The sequence below is a fragment of the Fusarium poae genome, chromosome 1 (genome assembly GCF_019609905.1).
Source record: "Fusarium poae strain DAOMC 252244 chromosome 1, whole genome shotgun sequence".
NCBI lineage: Eukaryota > Fungi > Ascomycota > Sordariomycetes > Hypocreales > Nectriaceae > Fusarium > Fusarium poae.
The window spans coordinates 6,061,636-6,082,761 of record NC_058399.1 but is presented as its reverse complement, the minus strand read 5'-3'; the positions used below and the strand labels follow the sequence as shown (position 1 = coordinate 6,082,761).

Here is a 21,126-nt window from a genome sequence, read left to right as displayed (position 1 = left end):
ACACCTGAGATCTATCCAACCATCACGCAGTCCAGTGCATGTTGACACAGTCGGAAGGATAACACGTTTATCTGTCAATGCACCCATCATCTTTCCGACGCTCACCACTTGATAGGCCTCAATTACAACCGACCCTTGCTCGCATAGCCAGTCAACCTAGATGCTGTATCACGGTGATTCAATGACGCATATGATACTCAACATAGGATTTCAGCCTCAATCCGCAGTTAATCAGAACCTATAGCACAGTAATCCATTTCATCTTTACACATAATTGCCCATTTGATAACATTTGTAAACGTATGATAGAACAACTTGGGACTAGATATATAAAGAAACCCTTGTGATTGATTATCAATGATCTAAAAACTAGAGCTTTTAATCACTTGATATATACCTGCTTGATTTGACCCAACTTGACAGTGACAAAAGAAGCACTGGCTGTCACTCAAAGAGCCAGCTTGGTGCACCTTTTGTCAGTGCCCAGCAAGTGACAGCGCCCACCCATCTCTTCGCGCTCTCTCACACCTTTGCACTTCCCTAGAGGCTGGTTGCACGCAATTCTTTACTAATTACAAGTCTAGGTTCTGGAAGTGTTCGGCACTTTATTTCCCTTTGCTAACTTTCATTCCTCCTCTACATCGGCACTCATTACCACCTCCATCCTCATACCCTCCCCTCTCTGTCTCGCAGAGTACAGAATACCAGGGGATTAATTAATTCAACCTCGCTATCCGTTTTAGAATCCTTTGAATTACTCGACAAACGTGCTTGCTATCATATTCACAACATCACCTGTGGTGCTACTCACCATATCCTCGTTCACTCGACCAGCCTGAGCAAGCACACCTTTCACAACACTCACCCTCAGAAGATCACCTCAAAACCTATGCATAGACCCCGAAAGAAGAGACAACAGTGAAGATAATTAGCTTCTCCACGTCATGTTTGACGTATATTGGACTGACCCCGACCGTGAGCTCGTCGGCGAGCATCGCGCCAGAAAAGAAAAGAAACGTGAACAAAAAGCCAAGCAGAAAGAAAATGAACAAGACACCTCCACAATCCCACGATCTGCATCCATTGCAAGTACCATATCATCTACCGAGTCTCGCTTTGGCTTCCTTCGACCTCGAAATGGAAAACAGGCAAAGAACAGAGACAAGACCAAAACGGGACTTCTGACCCCAAGCCAGCACTCTTCCCGCTCAAACTCGGGGAGCTATCATCGCTCGGCACTAATGGCTAATCTGTCTGAAGTCTCTCTCGGTGTTTCGAGAGCACAAAAGCCAAACATCCCTGCCTCTACATCTACGTCGGCCTCTATCGACGAGGCACATATTTGCAGTCGTCGAGAGTCTGGGTCTTACGTTATTAAGCATTCTGGAGCATCGCATACTCCTCCAAGATCCGAGTCTGACAAACCAGAGTTGTCTATCGACATGCGTGTCTCTTCTGAGGCTGACGTTGATCATCCCGCCACACCTTCGGACTCGGTGGGAGAAGGGCAAGTTCACTACGGGAAACTAAAGAAGCCATCACTGACATGTCGCAGAAACTATCCAGTTCCCCTACTTCAAAGCGACTCGATTCCCTGCCTTGTACCGAGCATTCGACTTCCAAAAGCACCAAAGGCACCTATCATCATCAACTTCCGGCCTAATGATCCGGACTCATGGCGACCGCCTGAGGAATGGGAGTACATCGATCGACTAGCCGAGGAGGCGCGACAGGCAGCAGCCGATACAGACGTCGAGATAAAGTCTCAGACTGATAGCCAAGTCGAAACCAACCGTGAGATGGAATTCGAAGCTCTTAAGAGTCAAGTGAACCAAATGGCTGCTGCAAGTCCCGCTGCGGTGCTTGCACGCATCAAGGAAATCTGGAGTGTCACCGATGAGAGTCTCCATCCAGAGTTGAACATGGAACTCAAGCGATGGATGTTGTCCATTCTTAGCCACATGGACATTGAGCAGAAGACGAGTCCCGTTGATGCCTCCAGTGTGATGAATGAGTCCGCCAATCTTAATATCCTGGCACTCTACGAATCCGACAGTGAGTATCCACAGGAACTTGATATAACAATACTAACGAATTTAGTTGCCGCCGCTTACCTTGCAGCTCTACATCCGACAAAGCAGGTTCACCATCTATCCGCAGAAGCTCTATCGACTGTGCAGTTCTCCAAGGTTCATCCGATTCTTGTACCATCCATGTCGACCTCAACCCTTCCACTCGAGAAGCACCTTTTTGAGACGGTATACTCGCTGTCGCTTCCTTCTGTCAGCCCTTCGACAGAGATTCCTGGAGTTCTCAAGAACATTAGCAAGTACTTACGAGTTGGCGGCTCTCTGCATCTCACTCTCATCGACCCTCTCCCTTGTGCGGGAACACTCGGTCACCGCATGCGAACGTGGCTCGAGGAACATCTCCTGATCAATCTAGAGCGACACTTTAGATGCACCAACCCGAGCAAGTTGTTCCCAGACTGGATGGGGGATGCGGGTCTGCGTGGCCAGGGCAGCACTCTCACAACATCCAAGTTCTATGCTGTTTCAGCCAGCATCCGCAGCCAAGTCGACGACAGTGATCCGTTCGTTGACAAAGCTCCCTCCGAACGGGAAATCAAAGCTGAAGTGAGAAGCATCATCGGTCGTTTGCTGTGGATGGAAGTCTGGGGCAACTTTGTCACCGGAGAAAAGTGGTGGTGGGAGGACGAGGGTTGTGTCAACGAATGTCTCCAGCTTGGCACAGTTTGGGACTACCACGTTATAGAAGGGGTCAGACAAGAGGATACCCTTGAACAGATTGAAGAAGAACCTTAGGGTTTTGGAGAATCTAGATTGTAGAAGGGAAGTAAGGATGCTGCTGGTTCGAGCAACCTGGGCTTCGGTTTCTTCTCTCTTTTTTAAAGCCACTTCGTTAGAGACAGAGCAGATGGCTTCTTCAGGGGGAAAGATACCCTTTCTAGCAAGAGCGAAATTTCAAGGCAGGGATAGCGCTTGGGGCTTGTAGGTTAAAGTTTGTCTGGATGATAGAAGCATTTCTTTTTTCCTTTTGAGATGATAAAGGGGAATAGTAATGGCAGTGCTTCTGTTTAAGTAAATAGCTGTATGAGATGATAAACGTTATATAGTCCCGAAATTCAAAGCTAAATTTGTTCAATAATATGCTCCTTGGACAGTTTCTGTGCATAAAAGATCGTGGTATACGAAGCTTCAAATTACTGGTTGGGTTGGATGTCCTTGGTTACTGTCGGTATCGACAACGACTGGGAAGAGATAGAAATGGTTGTTCATGAAGACTGTTAGATGAGTGATTCAAAACCCAAAAGAACCCATTATTAGTCACACAATAATCAATAAGTAAATCTCGCTTATAAAAAGACTGGTATTCATAGTCCTCAACACCAGAGAAGTCAAGTATCCACAAGAAAACAACCATCGCGATAACCTCAACTTTAGAGCCCCACTTAGCATGGGATCAACACCGCAAACCAGACTCTGAATTCACCTTCCCCACACTTCTATCAAGCCCTGATCCTTCCGTTCGGATCAAATCAAATCATACGACGCACGCACACTCCGCCAAGAATCGACAGCAGACAAAATCTTCAACGGACACCGATCAATTCCAGAGGACCCTTAACAAGCCACTGCAGACACGAAAACTATCTCATACCCCTGACGCCATGTCCAAGATTAGTTGTGACTCCGCAATAGAACGTTGTGACCTACCTCGGACGAACGGAAGCGTTTCTTCAAGCACGGTCGTTAAGATCCGCAGCCACGTAGGGACCAACGTTGAAAGGCGACGACTTGTTGCCACGCGTGTTGACCGGTTCAACGGTTAGTTAAATGTCTAATTGTATATTATAGAGGTGGCATATATAGGTAGCTGGATAGATGAAGATTCGTCAACGCCACAAATTCTGGCTCAAGGACTGCTGGTACTGAAGCATTCAGGTTGAAACTAGCTAGTCAGATCATACCTAATGTGTCCCAGTTGATAAACCAGTTAATAACACACTAACGGAATCTCATAAAGCAGAGTTAGAAGGTTATATGGCTGGATAATTTATACCGAGATAGCCTTTAGCTTTGGGCTTTATTAATATTAACTTTGACTTTATAAAATTACTACTAACCTTGCCTACTGCCTATTACTAGCTATAACTTAAAGGCCTTAATTATAACCACTACTTGCCTTTCTAACTATTTAAATTAGTCAGTATATAAGCGCCTACTATTATATATATTAATTTTATCTAGGAATTCCTCTTATATATATAATAAACCTATAGCTAGCCCTTTAATAAGCTTCTTCTTAAGCCTATATAGCCTCTCTAGTATTATTTCTACTTTCTTACTTTTTATATATAAAAAGTAGAGCTTATAGTTAAAGGCTACCAGTTTAACCTTAGCAAGGCTATCTATCTTCTTAATTATAAAGGACTAGCTCTTAAGTAGCTACTTTTAAGATATTAATAATAGTATTATTAGATTTAAAAAGAAAAAGAAAAAGATATATAGAAATTCTATACTTTCTTCTTAAGGTCTTTTCTCTAGGTCTTTTTTAATTCTTTATATAATCCTTTCTTATTTAATTAGCCTTAGGCTTAAGTTAAAGCTTAAGCCTTTAATATAGTTTTTTTTTATTTCTTTATTATATAATATTAAGCTTAATTTACTTATTATTAATTTATAGTAAAGCTAAATAAATTTTAAAGTAAGTTTATATTAAATTATTCTAGTTTTATATTAAGGCCTATATTTTATTATTTTAATTATTTATATAAAGTATTTATTATTTTAATTATATATTTTATTATTTTATTTATTATTTAAGTAATTTATTTTTATTATCTTTTTATTTTTTATTTTATATTTCTTTTTATTTTTTTTAACTTTTTATTATATAATTTATTATTTTCTAAGTATATTTTTATTTATTTTTAATTTACTTTTTATACTCTTATTAACCTTATTTAATTTTTATATAAAGATTTTTATTTATTTTTTTTTTTTTAATTTTCTCTTTTTTTAATATTTATATACTTTTTATAAAGTTTTATATAAAATATTTTTACTTTTTATATTAATTTAATATAATAGATTATTTTATTTAATTTTCTTTCTTTTTATTATTTATATACTTTTTATAAAGTTTTATATAAGATCTTTTTTACTTTTTATATTAATTTAATATAATAGATTTCTTTATTATATTTATATTTATCTCTTTTTTAACTCTTATTATTAATAATAAAAAAGGTAATAATCTTATTAATCTTTATATCTCTTATAATTATAAAAGTAATTATTAAATTAAATAAACTATAGATATTTTTATTATAAAAAGTAATTTTAATAATAAAGCCTTTAATCTCTTTAAAGATATTATTTAGCCTTATAATAAGTATATTATTTACTTTATTACCTCTAGGAAAGACCTAGCTTATAACCTTAAGTTATATATTTTCTATATTTAATATATATATTATTAATTTAAATATTATTAAGAGTATTATTTATTTACTATATTTATTATATTTTATTATATTTAATATATTTTAATTAATATTAAAAAGAATAATAAGGCTATTTTTACTTTTTATTAGCCTAGCCTTAATAAAGATAAAAAAGGGTCTAAGAAGATTATCCTTTAATTTAAATTTTTCTATTAAATTATATAGTTTTATTAAATAATAAAATAAGCTTATAATTAATTTATATTTACTTATTTTACTTATTTTTCTCTTAAAGCTTTTTTTTTAAAGAAAAATAAGACTTTTTTACTTTTAATTCTTATTTTTTTAATATCTTAATTTATTACTTTATTTTTACTATTACTTTAATTCCCTTAAGCTTTAATCTTAATTCTTTTTACTATAATAATAATAATTCTTTTTTTATTAATTAATAAATAGTTATTACTTTTAATTATTTTTTATTTATTATATAGGCCTTTAATATTAAAATTAACTTTTTTCTATATAATCTTATTATTAAAACTATTACTTAAGTAAAATTAATTTAAGCTATTATTACTTTTAATTAAAAGGAAATTATTAATATTTTTTTACTTTTTAATTAATTTATAATTAAGTTTTATAATTAAGATAATTATTAAAATAGCTATTAAGATAATTAATATTATTTTTCTTTTTTTAGCTAAGGTAATAGTAATTATAAATATAAGTAAGCTTCTATTTAGCTTTAATTCTTATTTAGTCTTTATTTAGTTTTTTCTTAGATTTTATTATTTTTATATAGTTTTATTCCCTTATATATAGTTTATATACTTTTATACTATTTCTAGGCTTATTATAATTTATTATAAATTAAGATATTTTTTTATTATTTTTTAAACCTATTTAATATTACTATATCTATAAAGTCTTTTAAAGATTACTATATTAATTCTATTTAATTTAATTACTTTATTAATATTTATTTCTTTTTATTTTACCTTAAGGTATTATAGGCTATTAATATTTCTTTAACTTAATATTTATTTTTCTTTTTTAGTTTTAGCTTTTTATCTTTAAATATTAATTATAGTCTTAAATATAAATTAATTATATTTTAAGATAATAATAAGTTAAAGGCTATATATTCTATAAAGTTAATATAGAAAGTTAAATAAAGGTTTTTAATATATTTAATATAATATTTAATTTATTTAATATACTTACTATAATATATTTTTATATAATCTAATTAAGCTTTTTATTTAAATAATTAATTTTAATATTATATAAGTCTAATTAAACTTAATTACTTATTTAAAAATATTTTATAGCTTATTATATATAGTTTTATATATCTTTAACTTTTTATTACTAGAATATAATTACTATTTAAGCTAAATTAAGACTATTATATAAATATATAATAAATATAGCTACTTTATCTTTAGCTAAAGTATAACTTTCTTAATATCCCTTAAGGTATTATATAATATTAAAATTAAACCTATAGAGTAAATAATTAAAGCTAAATCTAATAATTAATAATATATAATTATTTAAGGCTTATTATATTATTAATAAGTAATCTAGCTAATTAAATTATATAAAAGAAATAATAATATAAAGAATTATTTATACTTTTTAATTAGCTTACTTTATATCTCTATTAGTTTAAAGGTAATATAAAGTAAATAAGAGTTATTTTATACTTATTAAATAATATAATTTAATTTAAAACTTTCTTAATTAGTTTAAACTTTAATTTATAATAATACTCTTTAAAAAGCTATAAAATCTCTATTAATAGTCTTAAAATTATAATATATAAGCTTTAGCTATAATAGTAATTAAGGCCTTAAGCTATATATACTTTAATAGATAGTTTATAATAATTAATAAGAATATTAATATAATATTTATTTCTCTAGAGAAATTAATTATAAAGTTTATAAAGATTTAAGTAAAATAATAATTTAAGATTAATAAGGATTAAAATAATTCTTATTATTTTTAATAGCTTTTATAAGCTCTTTAATAATAGTAATTATAATAAAATCTTATTATATCTTATAATATACTATTTTAATAATAATCTTTATTAATAATCTAGAAAGTTAAATTCTTTTTAAAGTAGCTTAAGGTTAGTAAATTATAGACTTTTTAAATAATTATTATAATTAATAGTTCTTATAATAAAAGCTAGGTTTACTTTTAATATTATAATAAGCTAGCTTTATTAATAAAGTAATCTTAAACTTATTTATTTATTTTTACTTCTTTAGAGAATCTTTATTCTTATTATTATATAGCTTTAAATTAAGCTATATACTTAAGGTAATATAAAATAGCTTAGTCTTATAGGTTTTATAAATATAAATTAAAAAAGATTAATTAATCTTATAGTAATATTTAATTAATTAAATTTATTTTCTATTAGCTTATATTAAATATTAACTAGGTAATTATTATAAGTTAAAAGATTAATATTAATTTTAAGATTTATTTTTATTAAATTATAATTTCTTTATTATTTTACTCTTATTAAAATAAAGTATTAAGCTAAAAGATATTCTTTTTAAGCCTATATTAAAAGTAGAAATTAAATTAAAATAAAAAGTTTATTTAATATATTTAATACTTTAAAATCTTATATATTTTTATAAAATACTTTAGGTTTTTATAGTCTATAAGTATAATAAAAAGTTAAAAGGCCTTTTTTAATTCTATTAATTATACCTTTAAGTAGTAAATTATTATTAAAAGTTCTTTATTATATATAGTATAGTTTTATTAAGCTAAAGTTAATAATATTAAATAGTATATTATAAGATATAATATATTAGCCTTATTTTATTAAGATAAATACCTTTTAAAGGCCTATTTAAAATAATCTATCTTAATAATTATCTTTTTATTTAGTTTCTATTAAGCTAGTATTAAGCTTAAGATAAATATATCTTTTAATATTTAAAAGGCTTATTCTTTTTATTCTATTTAAATAAAAAGTATATTCTTTTTAATAAAGTAATTTAATAGTATTATAATATATAAAAACTTTAGTATAAAATCTTAATAAAAGTTAATAAATTTAAGAAAGCTTTATATATTTTATATTCTTATAAATACTATTTAAAAATAGATTATCTTAATTTTCTTTAAGTTAAAATAGATTTTAATTTCTATTTTAATAATATATTCTAGGTATTTTACCTTATTTATTATAAAAGTATATTTCTTAAAGTCTAGGTTTAATCTAGCCTTTTATAGCCTTTATAATATTTCCTAGATATATTATATATAGTTCTTTTTAAAGCTATTTATATATATAAGGATATTATTAAAGTATATTATAGTAAAGATTCTTAGTAATAATTTAAAGGTATTATTAATATATTTTTAAAAGGTTATAAATATCTCTATAAGGCTAAAAAGTATAATTAACTATTTAAATAGTTTAAAGTAAATATAAAATATAATAAGGTATTTATCTCTTTTAATTATATAGATTTTATAGAAGGCTACTTAAATATTAAGCTTTATTAATTAATATACCTTAGAAAGGGAATAAAGTATTTCTTTAATAAGTAAGAATAAGTAATAATCTTATTATATTACTTTATTTAAGGCCTAATAGTTAATATAAAAATACTATCTTTTCCCTAGTTTCTTAGTTAATAATATTAATATAGCTATAAATAAGCTATTAGCTTAAATTTATCCTTTATTTATAAAGTTTATAATTTATTTTTATAACTTAATTAATTAATCTTAAGGTATATTATATAAAAGGCCTTATAGTAAATTAAAATAAGTATTATTAAGGTTATTTTTAAGGTAAATTTTATAATCTTAAATACCTTTATATAGTAAGAAAGCTAAGGCCTTCTTAAGATTAAAAAGGTCTTTATAGTTTAAAAGTTCTAATAATAATATAAATTATAATATTATATTAATAATTACTTTCTTAAGTATTATTAATTATAATATCTTTATAATTTTATAAAGACTAATTATAGCTATAGTAAATCTAAAGAGTTTTTATTATTTTTATTTATAAACTATTATAGTAAATATAGACCTTATTATTAATATAGCTTACTTTATTATTAAGTATTCTTTTTTATTTAAATAATCTATTTTTCTATTATATTAATAATTAATTCTTACTCTTTAATATAAATATATATATTATAATAAACTAGCTATAGTAAACTAAGGATTATATTATAAGCTAAACTTAGTATAATATATAATAAGATTAAGGTTATTTATTTATTAATATTTATTATAGTTTAAATAATATATATAATTATTATTATTTTATTATAAGCTAATTAACCTCTATAAATTACTTTTATTACTATTTAAACTTCTTTAAATACTTTAAGAAAAACTTAATCTAAACTTAGCTTTTTTACTATTTTTTTATTTATTACTTTATAGTAATTATATCTTAAGTTAATTTAAATATTAAATACTTTATATAAATTAAAAAGTATAAGAATTAAAAGTAATATACTATCTATTTAGTTTTTAATTTTATTATATTAATTTAAAGTATTTATTTAATATACTTTTTAAAGACCTTAGTATTTTACTATAATTCCCTAGGTAAAACTAGGCTTAAAGAGAATTAATTTTTTAAGTCTTTAATATTAAAGTTATAGCCTTTAGTAAGAGTAATATAAATTATATTAACTTAAATAATATTCTAAAGTTAAATAGCCTAAGTAAGCTAATAATTATATATTATATATATTTAGTCTTTATAGTATAAATAAGCTTTAAAAGCTTATTTATTTTATATAATTTATATAAATATTTATTTAGTTTACTATTATAATTTAAATTAGTTTTAAGCCTAAGTTCTAGTTTAACTTTATTAAGTCTTAGCTATATTAATACTTATTATAATTATATTTTTATTTATATTTTTATTAAAATTAAATTAATTAAATATTTATATTTATTTTAAAATTTAATATTTTTTTTTAAGTTTATAGAATTTAATTTTTATAGTAATAATATAATATATAAAGACTATATTCTTAAAGTTATTATAAAGTATATTTTATTTAATTAAGTAATTATATAATTTCTAATTAAATACTTATTATAAATAAACTAGTTTAATATTATTATTCTATTAAAGGCTATTAGTTATTATAAGCTTTTAATTAAAATATATAAAGAATTAATTAAATATCTTTAAATCTATTTAATATATTTACTTAAGCTTTATTTAGGCTAGTTCTTAGTAATATTAATCTTTATATATATATTCTATATATTTAAAGAACTTTAATAGATTAATATTTTAAGTTTACTTTATTTTAAAGAATAAATTAATTTTATAAAGAATTTTACTTTTTAAATAATAATAAATATATACTTATTAGTTTTTTATATTATTAATATTATATTTTATAATTTATAATATATATTTAATAATAATATATTATATTAATTATAAACTATAGTTATTATTAAACTTTATAATCTTAAGTAAATAATATTTAAGGCTTTTTTATTAAATTTAAATAGGCTATAAATTAAATTATATAATTAATAATTTAAAAATTTATATTTAAGCTTAAAAAGAAAAAGTAAAATAAAATTAATTAATTATAATATAATTTATTTTATAAGAATTATAATAATATTAGCTTTTATTTAAATATAAAAGTTAAAGTAAATACTTTTAAATTAACTCTATATAATATTAATTTAATTAAGTATTAAATTATTTTTTAATAGTTTTATTAAGCTTAATTAAAATATTTTCTAATTATTATTTTAAAGTATTATTATTTAATTAATATTTATATTAAACTTAAGTTAATTTTATATTAATTATAATAAATAGTTTTTTATATTAATAAGTATATTATAGCTAAGGAATTATTATAAGTCTTAAGCTAAAGGAAATTTAATAATTATAAAAAACTAGCTTTTAAGTAACTATTTTTAAGATATTAATAATAGTATTATTAAACTTAAAAAGAAAAAAAAAAAGATATATAGAAATCTTATACTTTCTTCTTAAAGTCCTCTCTCTAGGTCCTCTTTAATTCCTTATATAATCCCTTCTTATTTAATTAGCCTTAGACTTAGGCTAAAGCCTAAGCCCTTAATATTAATTATATAAAGGTTAATAGCCTCTATATATAACTCTTCTAGTTTTACTATATTCTTATATAACTTAATAGATCTCTTAATAGTCTTAATATTAAGATTAAGAAAGTAGCTATTATTAATAAGTCTTAATTTAAGGATAATAGCTAGTATTATATTATATAAGACCTATAAAAGTGATTAGTAAGGTACTATAAGGGATTAGGATTAATTAACTTTAATTAAGATTAAAAGAGGAAGAAGTTACTGCTATTTATATAGTTTAATAGAAGCTTCTTTTATTAATTATTAATATTATAGAGTTTAAGTAATTACCCTATTAATTATATTTATATTAAAAACCTTATCTTAAGAAAAACTATATATAATTCTTTAATCTATATAGATAGATAAAGTATTATAAATAACCTTTAATAAAACTGAAAAGGGTAAAAGCAATCTTGCGATTATATACTAAAAAAAATAAATACCTAATGTATATTTATCAAAAGCTAAATATTTGAGATTGTTGTTTCTCACACTAATATTCAAGTAGTTCTTGAAGAATTGAATGTCATTGTATTTGTAGTACTACTAAAAACCAAAACTTGGGTATCCATAATCTTCTCCTCCAACGCTGGCGGAACTGCCACAGCCGTTTCGCACAAACATCGTCTTTCTTTAATTGGAGCACACATTGTACACCAAAGAATCATGTCTTCATGATATAATATTACAAAAGAAAAGACGTCTGAAACATCGCATCCAAACAAGCATCAGACAACTATCATACAGACTCGTGATCTCGTCGCTCGTCGTTCGAAGTTGGCCGGCTCTCGTTTGCCAATTCAGTCATACTCTCCGTCTCGTACTTATTGGATCGTCGGATATGGCCAAGGCTATGTCGATGGTGACCCGTGTGGTGGTTAGGTCCAACTTCAGGTCTCATACCACCGACAAGTTCCGTTACATCTGGGCGTTGACCCATTCGTAAGTCGCTCTTTAAGTTTTTGCACGCGCTCCAAGATGTAACGATATAGATGAGGGCATTCCAGAAACCCTGAAGGGGAAGCACAAAGGCGCTCATGAACTCAAGAGGTCTCGACGAACGTTTGTGAAAAACAGAATAGACACGGTTGGCGCTCGATGGAACCCATGTGATCAAGATGGCCGTGAAGAACAGTATGGCGCACTTGGTGTACTGCCACGATGCGTTGTTGAGCTCGCGATTCCGTTTTCGGTTCATTTGGGCGGCAGAATGTTGCTGCTGTTGAGGAACTTGGATACTGGCTCGTGTCTGCTCCCTGGCGATAGGGGACATTTCCTCTTCGATATCACCAGAACTCGGCTGAGCTGATATGTGAACTGAGTAGTTTCCATTGGTAGCGCTAGGATTGTCGCAGTCTGGTACACGGCCGCTCATGGGCTGTAAGAGGATCCCGTCCGGCTTCACAACCTCTGTCGTCACCGAGACTTCGGTCGTCTTGAGTGTAGTAATGTGATCTCCACAGCCGTAAGTCAAATCTCGGTCGGACGAGCTGAAACCGTGTAATTCTCTGCGCTTGCGGTAGATTGTGCTGCCGGCACGGATGTAGATGAAGAAGGTAATAATGATAACAAGCCTGTGACGGTCAGCACCCGAATACTAAGCAAGCCCAATCCAAGCAATCACTTACCAAATGGGACCATAAAAAGTGATGATCCGCCAGATGTCCCATTCGGTGCTGACCCAGCACCAGAGTGTGGCATTACCGTACATTCTTTCGCCGGCGTCGTTGCGGATAAATATGTAGACAAAGGCTGGAACAAATGGGATACCATAACATGCGACAAGATAGTAGATTTCCATCTTACGCAATCTTCGAGCATCAAACTTGTAGTAGAACGTCAAGTAGACATTGATGGCCATGGTGAGAGTCCAGAAGGCATCTGCGGGCATGAACCTGATATATATCTTAGTGTCACAGTAGAGTTGAGTGCTACGATAATGTCTGAGTGGACTTACATCTGGATGAGGAAGGCTTGTAATTGACAGCCTACAGAGTTGGAATCACCAATATATGATCTGGACATTAATGTGCCAATATTGACGATCATATTTCCAAAGGAAGCGTAAAATACCAAGCGGTTGATCGGTTTATGGAATGCCTTGGATAATAGAAAGGTACCAATGATAAAGATGGAGCCGAGTAATGAAAAGACGGAGTTTACTCGCTCAATGATGCTCAGAGCGTCAAGATGACTTGCGTCGAGATTCCGAGTCATTGTGAAGTTGTCAAGTCTCAAAGAGACTGGAGGAAAGATAAATAGGTAGGTATCCTAGTAGTGACGGTGTTGACAAAATCGAGTTCCCAAGTCTCGACAAGAGCGAAGATTGAAGCGGTCGGTTTATGAATAATGCACCATTCTCGTGTGTAAGTGAATGAATGTTTGTTGAAACGAGGAGATGATTTCAGATGATTCCTTGATGGACAAGAGGCAGACCTCGGTCCAGATATAGAAGGAGCGTTTAGTTAATGTTGGTTGGTACTGCCTGCCTGGAACCAACAAAAGGTAAAGTGAGGTAAGGTAGGCAGGCAGGTGTCCTACACCGAGGTGAGATAGTGCCCCAAGCGTTGAGATCAGATCGAGTCCAACAGTAACAGCCAACAGCCAAGACTATAATTAATTGCCTTTTGAATCGAGATTGGAGAACGCCATGCCAGAGTGCGCCAACTTAAAGAAAGAGGCTTTCGCAGGGGTAAGATGATCGATCAGGTAGGCTTTTGGACAAAAAGGTGGCTTCGGATAATGTTTGCAAACATGCGGAAGACGCTAGAAACAAAGAAGACTCAATGCAGATGTGAATAGAAAATAAGTAGGGAAGGGAATGATGGCGTGGGCTGGTGAGACGAGGCGAGGGGCGAGATGTAAGATACAAGTATCCGTCCGTAGTCTCACTCAGAGATCCGGGACAAAGGAATAATGACCGTCGAGAAATATACCGAGAAAGGAGCAGAGACGGAAGAAAGAGGAAGACTCCATCCAAGTGGTGCACCCATTATGTACGGTGATATTGCCATGGCGCTTACTCGATGTATCTGCTGCGGTCGGGGGACGCTAGAACATTATGAGAAGAGAGGTGCAAGTCATGGGCGAGGATCCCTTGTAACCGCCGGAGCTGAGGGAGGTAGACAAGCCGCCCCTTGAATAGAAGCCATGACAGCGGGAGGACGATCGATGGTACCAAGCCACCGTGTTATTCGCCTAACGGAGCATCATAGTACGGCAGTTTGTGTCAAGTTTGCACAAGAGTCACTATGAGAAGAGGGTGTCGAGACTTGAGTTGAGGTACGTGGTATATGAGGTAGGCTATGAGTTTCTTCATGGGCCAATGCAATTGGATAGGAAGCACATCATGGGATAAAGGATAGAACAAAAAGAAACAAGCCCAAACTGACGCTTTGGACCAAGTTGTTGAAGAAATGGGATTATCCAGGGGATCCCAGCTAACCTTGAATATCTATTCTAAATTGAGGCTTGTCGTATGGCTCCGGATGTGTGGAAGAACTTTGGATGTTCCACAACAACGATGGATTCTTACAGGCATAGAGAGAGAAAGGAGAGACGATATTGGCAATGCAGGTAAGCCCAAAGTGTGGGAGAAGTACCTACGTATGGTGAGTGAGCTCCACCAACGATTTACTTGACTAGGTACTGGAGGGAAAGTAGGTAGGTATGTTGGTGTGCAATTGAACAATACAATAGCGATACTCGTCTACCGCATTTGATGGAACAATACAAAGTGTGTTTATGTTGATATACAGAACTAAACTGGTTTCGTCTGACGCTATTTTCCATCCAAGCCATTTCCGAAACAGAAGGACCTTTGCTGTCATACCAACATTAGTAGGTAACCAGGTACCCATTACGGGCTATTACTATTAGCGGTCTTAGTGAATGAGACATCCGCATTACCAACATCCTCAACCCCCATAAACGCTTGACTGCATCTCCCATCGCAACTATCGCCATCTTCCACCAACGTAAATATTGTTATCAACACCAACACCAACACCAACAGCACAGACAAGACCCTCCCCCGGATTTTCTTCTCCTTCTCTTTACTCCTTAACGTCAACGTCGCACTTGGCATGCGGGGGTTCAGTGTCATTTACCATGGCTTAGCTTGGCCTCAATCGTCCCCTCCGGGGAACCCTGGTCTCACCTGGAGACGTCCAGTCTTGGCTAGACTAGACTGACTAGTCTAGTTCTTGACGGTAGATGCTGAGAGGGTCCGGGATTAACAAAGCTGGGACTCATTTCCTTCTTGTCTGTCCAACGTTGGTTGCTCTGACCGCCAGCTTGGACTGGACTGGACTGGACTACTCTTTTGAACTACAATTATTCATGAGTAGACTGCCAAGTCGATCAGTGGCTCTTGTTTGCTACATCAAAATCTTTTCTTTCCAAGATGGTCTAGCTTGAGTAATAGTCTACGGATGATCCTCCTTAATGACTCAAATCTATCTCCTCATCTTCCACGGTCGCCTCGCTTTTTATTCATGTCAATCACTTTATTTATGTCAATCACATTAATTCACTCGAGTCAGATCTCATCTAAAGTGTTTCCTTTCTAAACGCCTCTGCCGATTTACCCTCGCCGCCGGTGCTATCAACCACGTGCGTGAGACGAGCACCGTTCCCATGCTGGGAAACGATCGCTGAGAATTGCCACGCGAGCAAACAGGCCTACTGCAGTCTTGTGTATCGTGACACGTTTCCCTTGCGTGCATGAAAAATCGGTCGATTCCGTCTTATTTTCCCTCCATTAAATTCCCTGTACTTAAAACGCCACGGCGTAAGTGCTCGGAGGCTCAACTAAACAACAGCTTTTTTGCAACACATTCGTGTTGAATATAGGTCACGTTTTCTGTTACCAGCTGGGATGACATGCCTGTAGGTACTCCGTAGTCTAGACTTGGGATCTGATTCCTTCAAAAGTCAAAGTGTGACATCCATGCTGACATATCGAGGCTGCCTAGGTCCTTGATCCTTGTCGTTGCAACCTCAAAACCCCGGATCTTCCTTCCTCTGTATCCCATCCCATCCCATCCGACGGGACGGTTAATATTATCTTTGACTCTTTCCGCATCTTGTTGGATGTTGAAAATGTTGCGCCTCTTTGGGCAATCCGGCGTCTGTTCTCTACAAGCCCAGATTCTTAACACAATAAGCCACCCCGGGTATCTGTGGTTACAAAATCTGGGGTATCACCCAACTGCCCGGGATAGGCTACATACCTCAGCAACTGTCTCAGCCAGTTTGCGGACTCTGGACGGAATGAAGTGTGAGAAATGAAACATTAGTGGCCAGTTGCTGTCAAGGCAAGGCAAGGCAAAGCAAAGCTAGCGTCATTAATGAAATTGATCTCATTCATGGATACTACTACTACTAAGTAGTTACGCCTTTCGACTAGCCTCTCCGGCTAAAAGCCATGTGCACGAGCACGAGCTCGGCCTTCGCTTTCATGAACCATGTCGCGGAAGATCATACAACTGTGCTGAGAAAGGAAATCTACCGTTTCTACATACTCCGTAAGGCGTAACTAGATGACTACATTCCCTCACGTCTTCTTTGAATAAGTTCAAGGTGCCAATAGCCAAGATCACATTTTAAACTCTGTTCCCCCCTCTAACCTGACTGTGATACAATCCTATCCTTGGCCAAGATTCCTTTGCTATTATCTGTTCGACCTCTACAGTTGTCGTCTAGATCCATGGTAGGTTGTGTGAAGCTATACCGACTTGGGAGCAGAATCATGGCTTGGGCCCCCCCTGCATGAACTTGTTCAACCTCTCGGTTCACATTACCACATGAACAACTTACCTTGCACTACCGAGCCACAGGGGTAGAATCCCAGATCCGATGTGTTTGCCGCACTATAGCAGCATTGTTCGTTGTGTTCCATGGATCTTACTACCATGTTCATCCTCCCAGGCAGCCAGGATAAAGCTTGAGACAAAGTTTGATCACATATCACTTCTAAGTTCTGATACAGAGCTCAGAAATAAATACAATAAAAGAGACCAGAATTCAACCCTCTTTGTGTGCCAATCCTTTGTACCGTTGTGAACCGTCCACAGCAAAGCAAGCCTTCTGAGAGCCTCTAACTACTAACCGACATCGGCTTTGTCTTATCCGTGATACATCCAGGATCACCTTCGTTCAAATGACTACGGTCATTCGCATCAAAGAAGGCTGAGCTACCACGACATCGGAGAGATAGCCGAAAAGAGATTGAATCCTTTTTGAATGTCACTTATTCCTCTCACCTTTTAATAGACTTTGATGCTGGAGCAATCATGCATGCATTCTTCTATGCTGACACAGGCGTGCAACTGTGACTGCGTACCAAAAAGCTATGATGCGTCTTGGACAAGATCTCGCGAGGAAGAATTCTCCTTGAATTTCAGATGTATAATAGTAAGTCAACTTTACACACAAAGACAGCAGTTGTGAATTCTCCTCTATATATAGTTGGCCTGACCACAATGATTAAGTCAGGGCACGAACAAAGAGTACCCTTGGTTTGGCGGCTGATGCAGGTTTGAAGCCCAAACACCGTTTCTACAAAGAACTGCAAGTTTCACTGGGTCTTTCAATTCCTAGTTTCGGTCATGTCAACCATAATGTGCTTTGTGTGTAGATGTTGCCGATTAACATGTAGTGTGCCTGTTGATTCTTTCATCTTTCAGATCTGGTCTGGACTAGGCCACCAGCTGTATACAAAGGTATCAACTATGACTATTCACCCGGATAATGCTACGTCCCCTTATTTATTGAACGGACGGATCATTCTTTCTCTATTTCAACATATCAGATCACTTCATCTACCATCACTTGGATGCCTCATAATAAACCGATAGCACACAATGCCAAAAGACCTCAAATCCCGCAAGAAAGAACGAAGGCGTCTTAGAAAGGAGCAACAGACACTTAGAATCGAGAAGCCAGACATACCTAAGGAAAGTCCCGATGAACGACGATCTCGTAAGAAGAAACGACGCTCTGAAAAAAAGGAGTCCCTTGACACTATTCGGACGACACTATTCAGCCTCCACAACAGCATTATAAACAGGAACAGAACGACATCAATAGAGAAACGAGAATTCTGCTCCAGGATGGGCAATCTATACAGCAACATGCTCGAGCTTGCCTTCGAATTGGGCACCACAGAGGAAGATACTGAAATGGAGTGGCAACACGAGCCAACAAACCCTGTACACCTGGTTAGCACGGCCGAGGAGATGGCTTGTTATCCTGACGGAGCCGTCATTCGGCCCTGGCAGACGGCTTCCACCCCAAATTGCCCCAGCACTCCGAGCAGCGATCCCAGCACCCCGAGCAGCGATCCCAGCACTCCGAGCAGTAGTTCCAGCATCCCGAGCAACAGTTTGGTTGGGCAGCGGTGTGAATTTATAAGAGAGATCCTTTAAGGCGGGATGGGCACATGTAATGAAGGTATCTTGAAAGGGGGACAAAGGCGGATATCCGTGTCAAGACAGAGTTTGTGCACTGCTCCGCAGCATAAAAGTTTATCATGTATGAAAAGTAATTCGGATCAAGGTGTCGTTAATAGAGGGGATTGATCACGCGTTGTGACTGTAGGTACCTAAGTTTTGAGTGTCGTGGGAAAGGTATAAAATATTCATGGAATCCTCCTTCCATTAGGTAAAGTAGCAACTTGCTTGTTTTCTTCAAACCTCATCATATAAACCCACAATCATCACCTGTTAGGAAGGTACGCCTTGAACACTAAATATATTTTCTTTATCTATCGTCAAGGAAACCACTCTTTGCCATAACCCACACATTTCACCTACAACATCTCAACACTCACGTTCTCTCACCCTCGACCCTCTCGAATGAACGACACTTTTATATTCTATTACTTCACTTTCTCTGACCGACTTTATTTATTATTTATTCGACTTCAATATCTTCATCATGTCAATCTCTAGTGTTACTGGACTGGGTCTCTACAACTACGCGACACTCTCCAACACTGCATCCTATGCCGGGTCCTATTCGTCTGGCCACTCTCGAGATCCATCATACTCGAGGCGTCCGTCTGTACCTATGAACTCCTACCCTGCATCTATGTATTCGAGAGCCAGAAATTCGACCGACTCGCGCGTTGACCCTTATTCATATACCCGCACCAGCGAGTCTTCCCATGCTACCAAGGCAGCTTCCGTCAACGATGAAGCCATACGCAATCTTCTTAGAAAGCACATAGACCGCAAGGACTCGGCAGAGCTTTCATACTCCTCATCTGAACGGCCCAGATATCACAGACATAGCCATCAAGCCTACCATAGCCATCATCCAGACAGCCGCGACAACCGATACAACAGCGCATCCGCAAAATCTCGCAGACGCTTGAGGCATGTGGCGAGTCGACCAGATCTGACTCTGGCACCTCCTCCCGCACGCAGCAATGTTATGGCCGTCAAATCAACCAAAAAGAGCAACAACATGGCCAGTTTGACTTGGCGACGCATCAGTCAAGGAATCAAGATGGGCAAGTCCAAGAAGAGCGAGCAACAGACAGACCAATCTGATACGACTGACGCGAAGTCTAGAAGGAAAAGCAAATGGATGTTCTGGGCTAAGCAGGAACCTGGCTACACTGTTGAGGCTAATGCTGCTCCTCCCAGCCCGCCAAAGCCCAGAGACGAGGTAGTTTCAAATGTCAACACAAAAAGGAGACCCAGCATTACTGACTGGCTTAATGAAGACTCGAATCCTCCCCAGTCCCCCACAACATTGAAGCGTCTGTTTGAGGAGGAGTAATGAAAGAAACGGGGTTACTGCCTGAGCCATTTTGGTCAAACCTGGATACCCACAGATTGTATCAGAGATGATCGTCCTGGCGACAGGCACATATTGCTTGTTACAAGTATAGTTGCGTTTACCTTTAACAAGATATATTTCAATGTGCTCGGGGTCTTACGTAGGGTGCTTAAGTGCAAGTTTAAAGTGAAACAAAACGTAGAGGGAATGTGTAGCTTCTTACATCAAGCTATAGCTTATCCCGGATCTCGAAGAGTCCACGGATAGTCAAGGCATATAATTTCCAACTCTTATCATTATGAGGGTTCACTCGGCTCAGCATATGTGTGCTCTCATGTGCATGAAGCGGCACCAAGAGCAGCCGATGTAACGCATCCCCGAACCCGTGAGACATGATGATCGCAAAGGTGGTCTTGTCCTCATGAACGATTCAGCATGCACGTCATATTCGGACCGGTATACTCCGAAAGTATCTCTGCCTACTTATGCCCAAATGTATCTATTTATTTATCGCAGAGCCGCACAGCTACCGGGTGTTGGTTCTACCCATCTCGTCAGGTATCTTGCTTCATCACACAAGAGTATGCAGTGTGCTCCATCGTCAGTCTGGGATAATTGATACGAGTATTCATCACACTGTATCATTTCGAAACTGCCAGATGACGTCGAAAGACGCGGGATGATCCCCCACGAAGCAAAGG

The 21,126-nt window shown here is 34.1% G+C and overlaps 4 protein-coding genes across 4 annotated transcripts; 3 read left to right on the top strand and 1 right to left on the bottom strand.

The window, feature by feature from the left end:
- Positions 1 to 944: 944 nt before the first annotated feature.
- FPOAC1_001971 (uncharacterized protein) lies at positions 945 to 2,825 on the top strand (the record flags this gene model as incomplete). Its single annotated transcript, XM_044846558.1, has 2 exons — positions 945 to 2,055; positions 2,101 to 2,825. 2 exons carry the CDS (start codon positions 945 to 947, stop codon positions 2,823 to 2,825), a joined length of 1,836 nt encoding a protein of 611 aa, XP_044712474.1.
- A 9,549-nt stretch (positions 2,826 to 12,374) lies between these two features.
- FPOAC1_001970 (uncharacterized protein) lies at positions 12,375 to 13,852 on the bottom strand (the record flags this gene model as incomplete). Its single annotated transcript, XM_044846557.1, has 3 exons — positions 12,375 to 13,209; positions 13,264 to 13,530; positions 13,593 to 13,852. The coding sequence occupies 3 exons, from the start codon at positions 13,850 to 13,852 to the stop codon at positions 12,375 to 12,377; spliced, it is 1,362 nt and encodes a 453-aa protein (XP_044712473.1).
- A 4,649-nt stretch (positions 13,853 to 18,501) lies between these two features.
- On the top strand, positions 18,502 to 19,065 carry FPOAC1_001969 (uncharacterized protein; the record flags this gene model as incomplete). Its single annotated transcript, XM_044846556.1, has 1 exon — positions 18,502 to 19,065. The coding sequence occupies one exon, from the start codon at positions 18,502 to 18,504 to the stop codon at positions 19,063 to 19,065; it is 564 nt and encodes a 187-aa protein (XP_044712472.1).
- Positions 19,066 to 19,576: 511 nt separating this feature from the next.
- Positions 19,577 to 20,425, top strand: FPOAC1_001968 (uncharacterized protein; the record flags this gene model as incomplete). Its single annotated transcript, XM_044846555.1, has 1 exon — positions 19,577 to 20,425. The coding sequence occupies one exon, from the start codon at positions 19,577 to 19,579 to the stop codon at positions 20,423 to 20,425; it is 849 nt and encodes a 282-aa protein (XP_044712471.1).
- Positions 20,426 to 21,126: the final 701 nt, after the last annotated feature.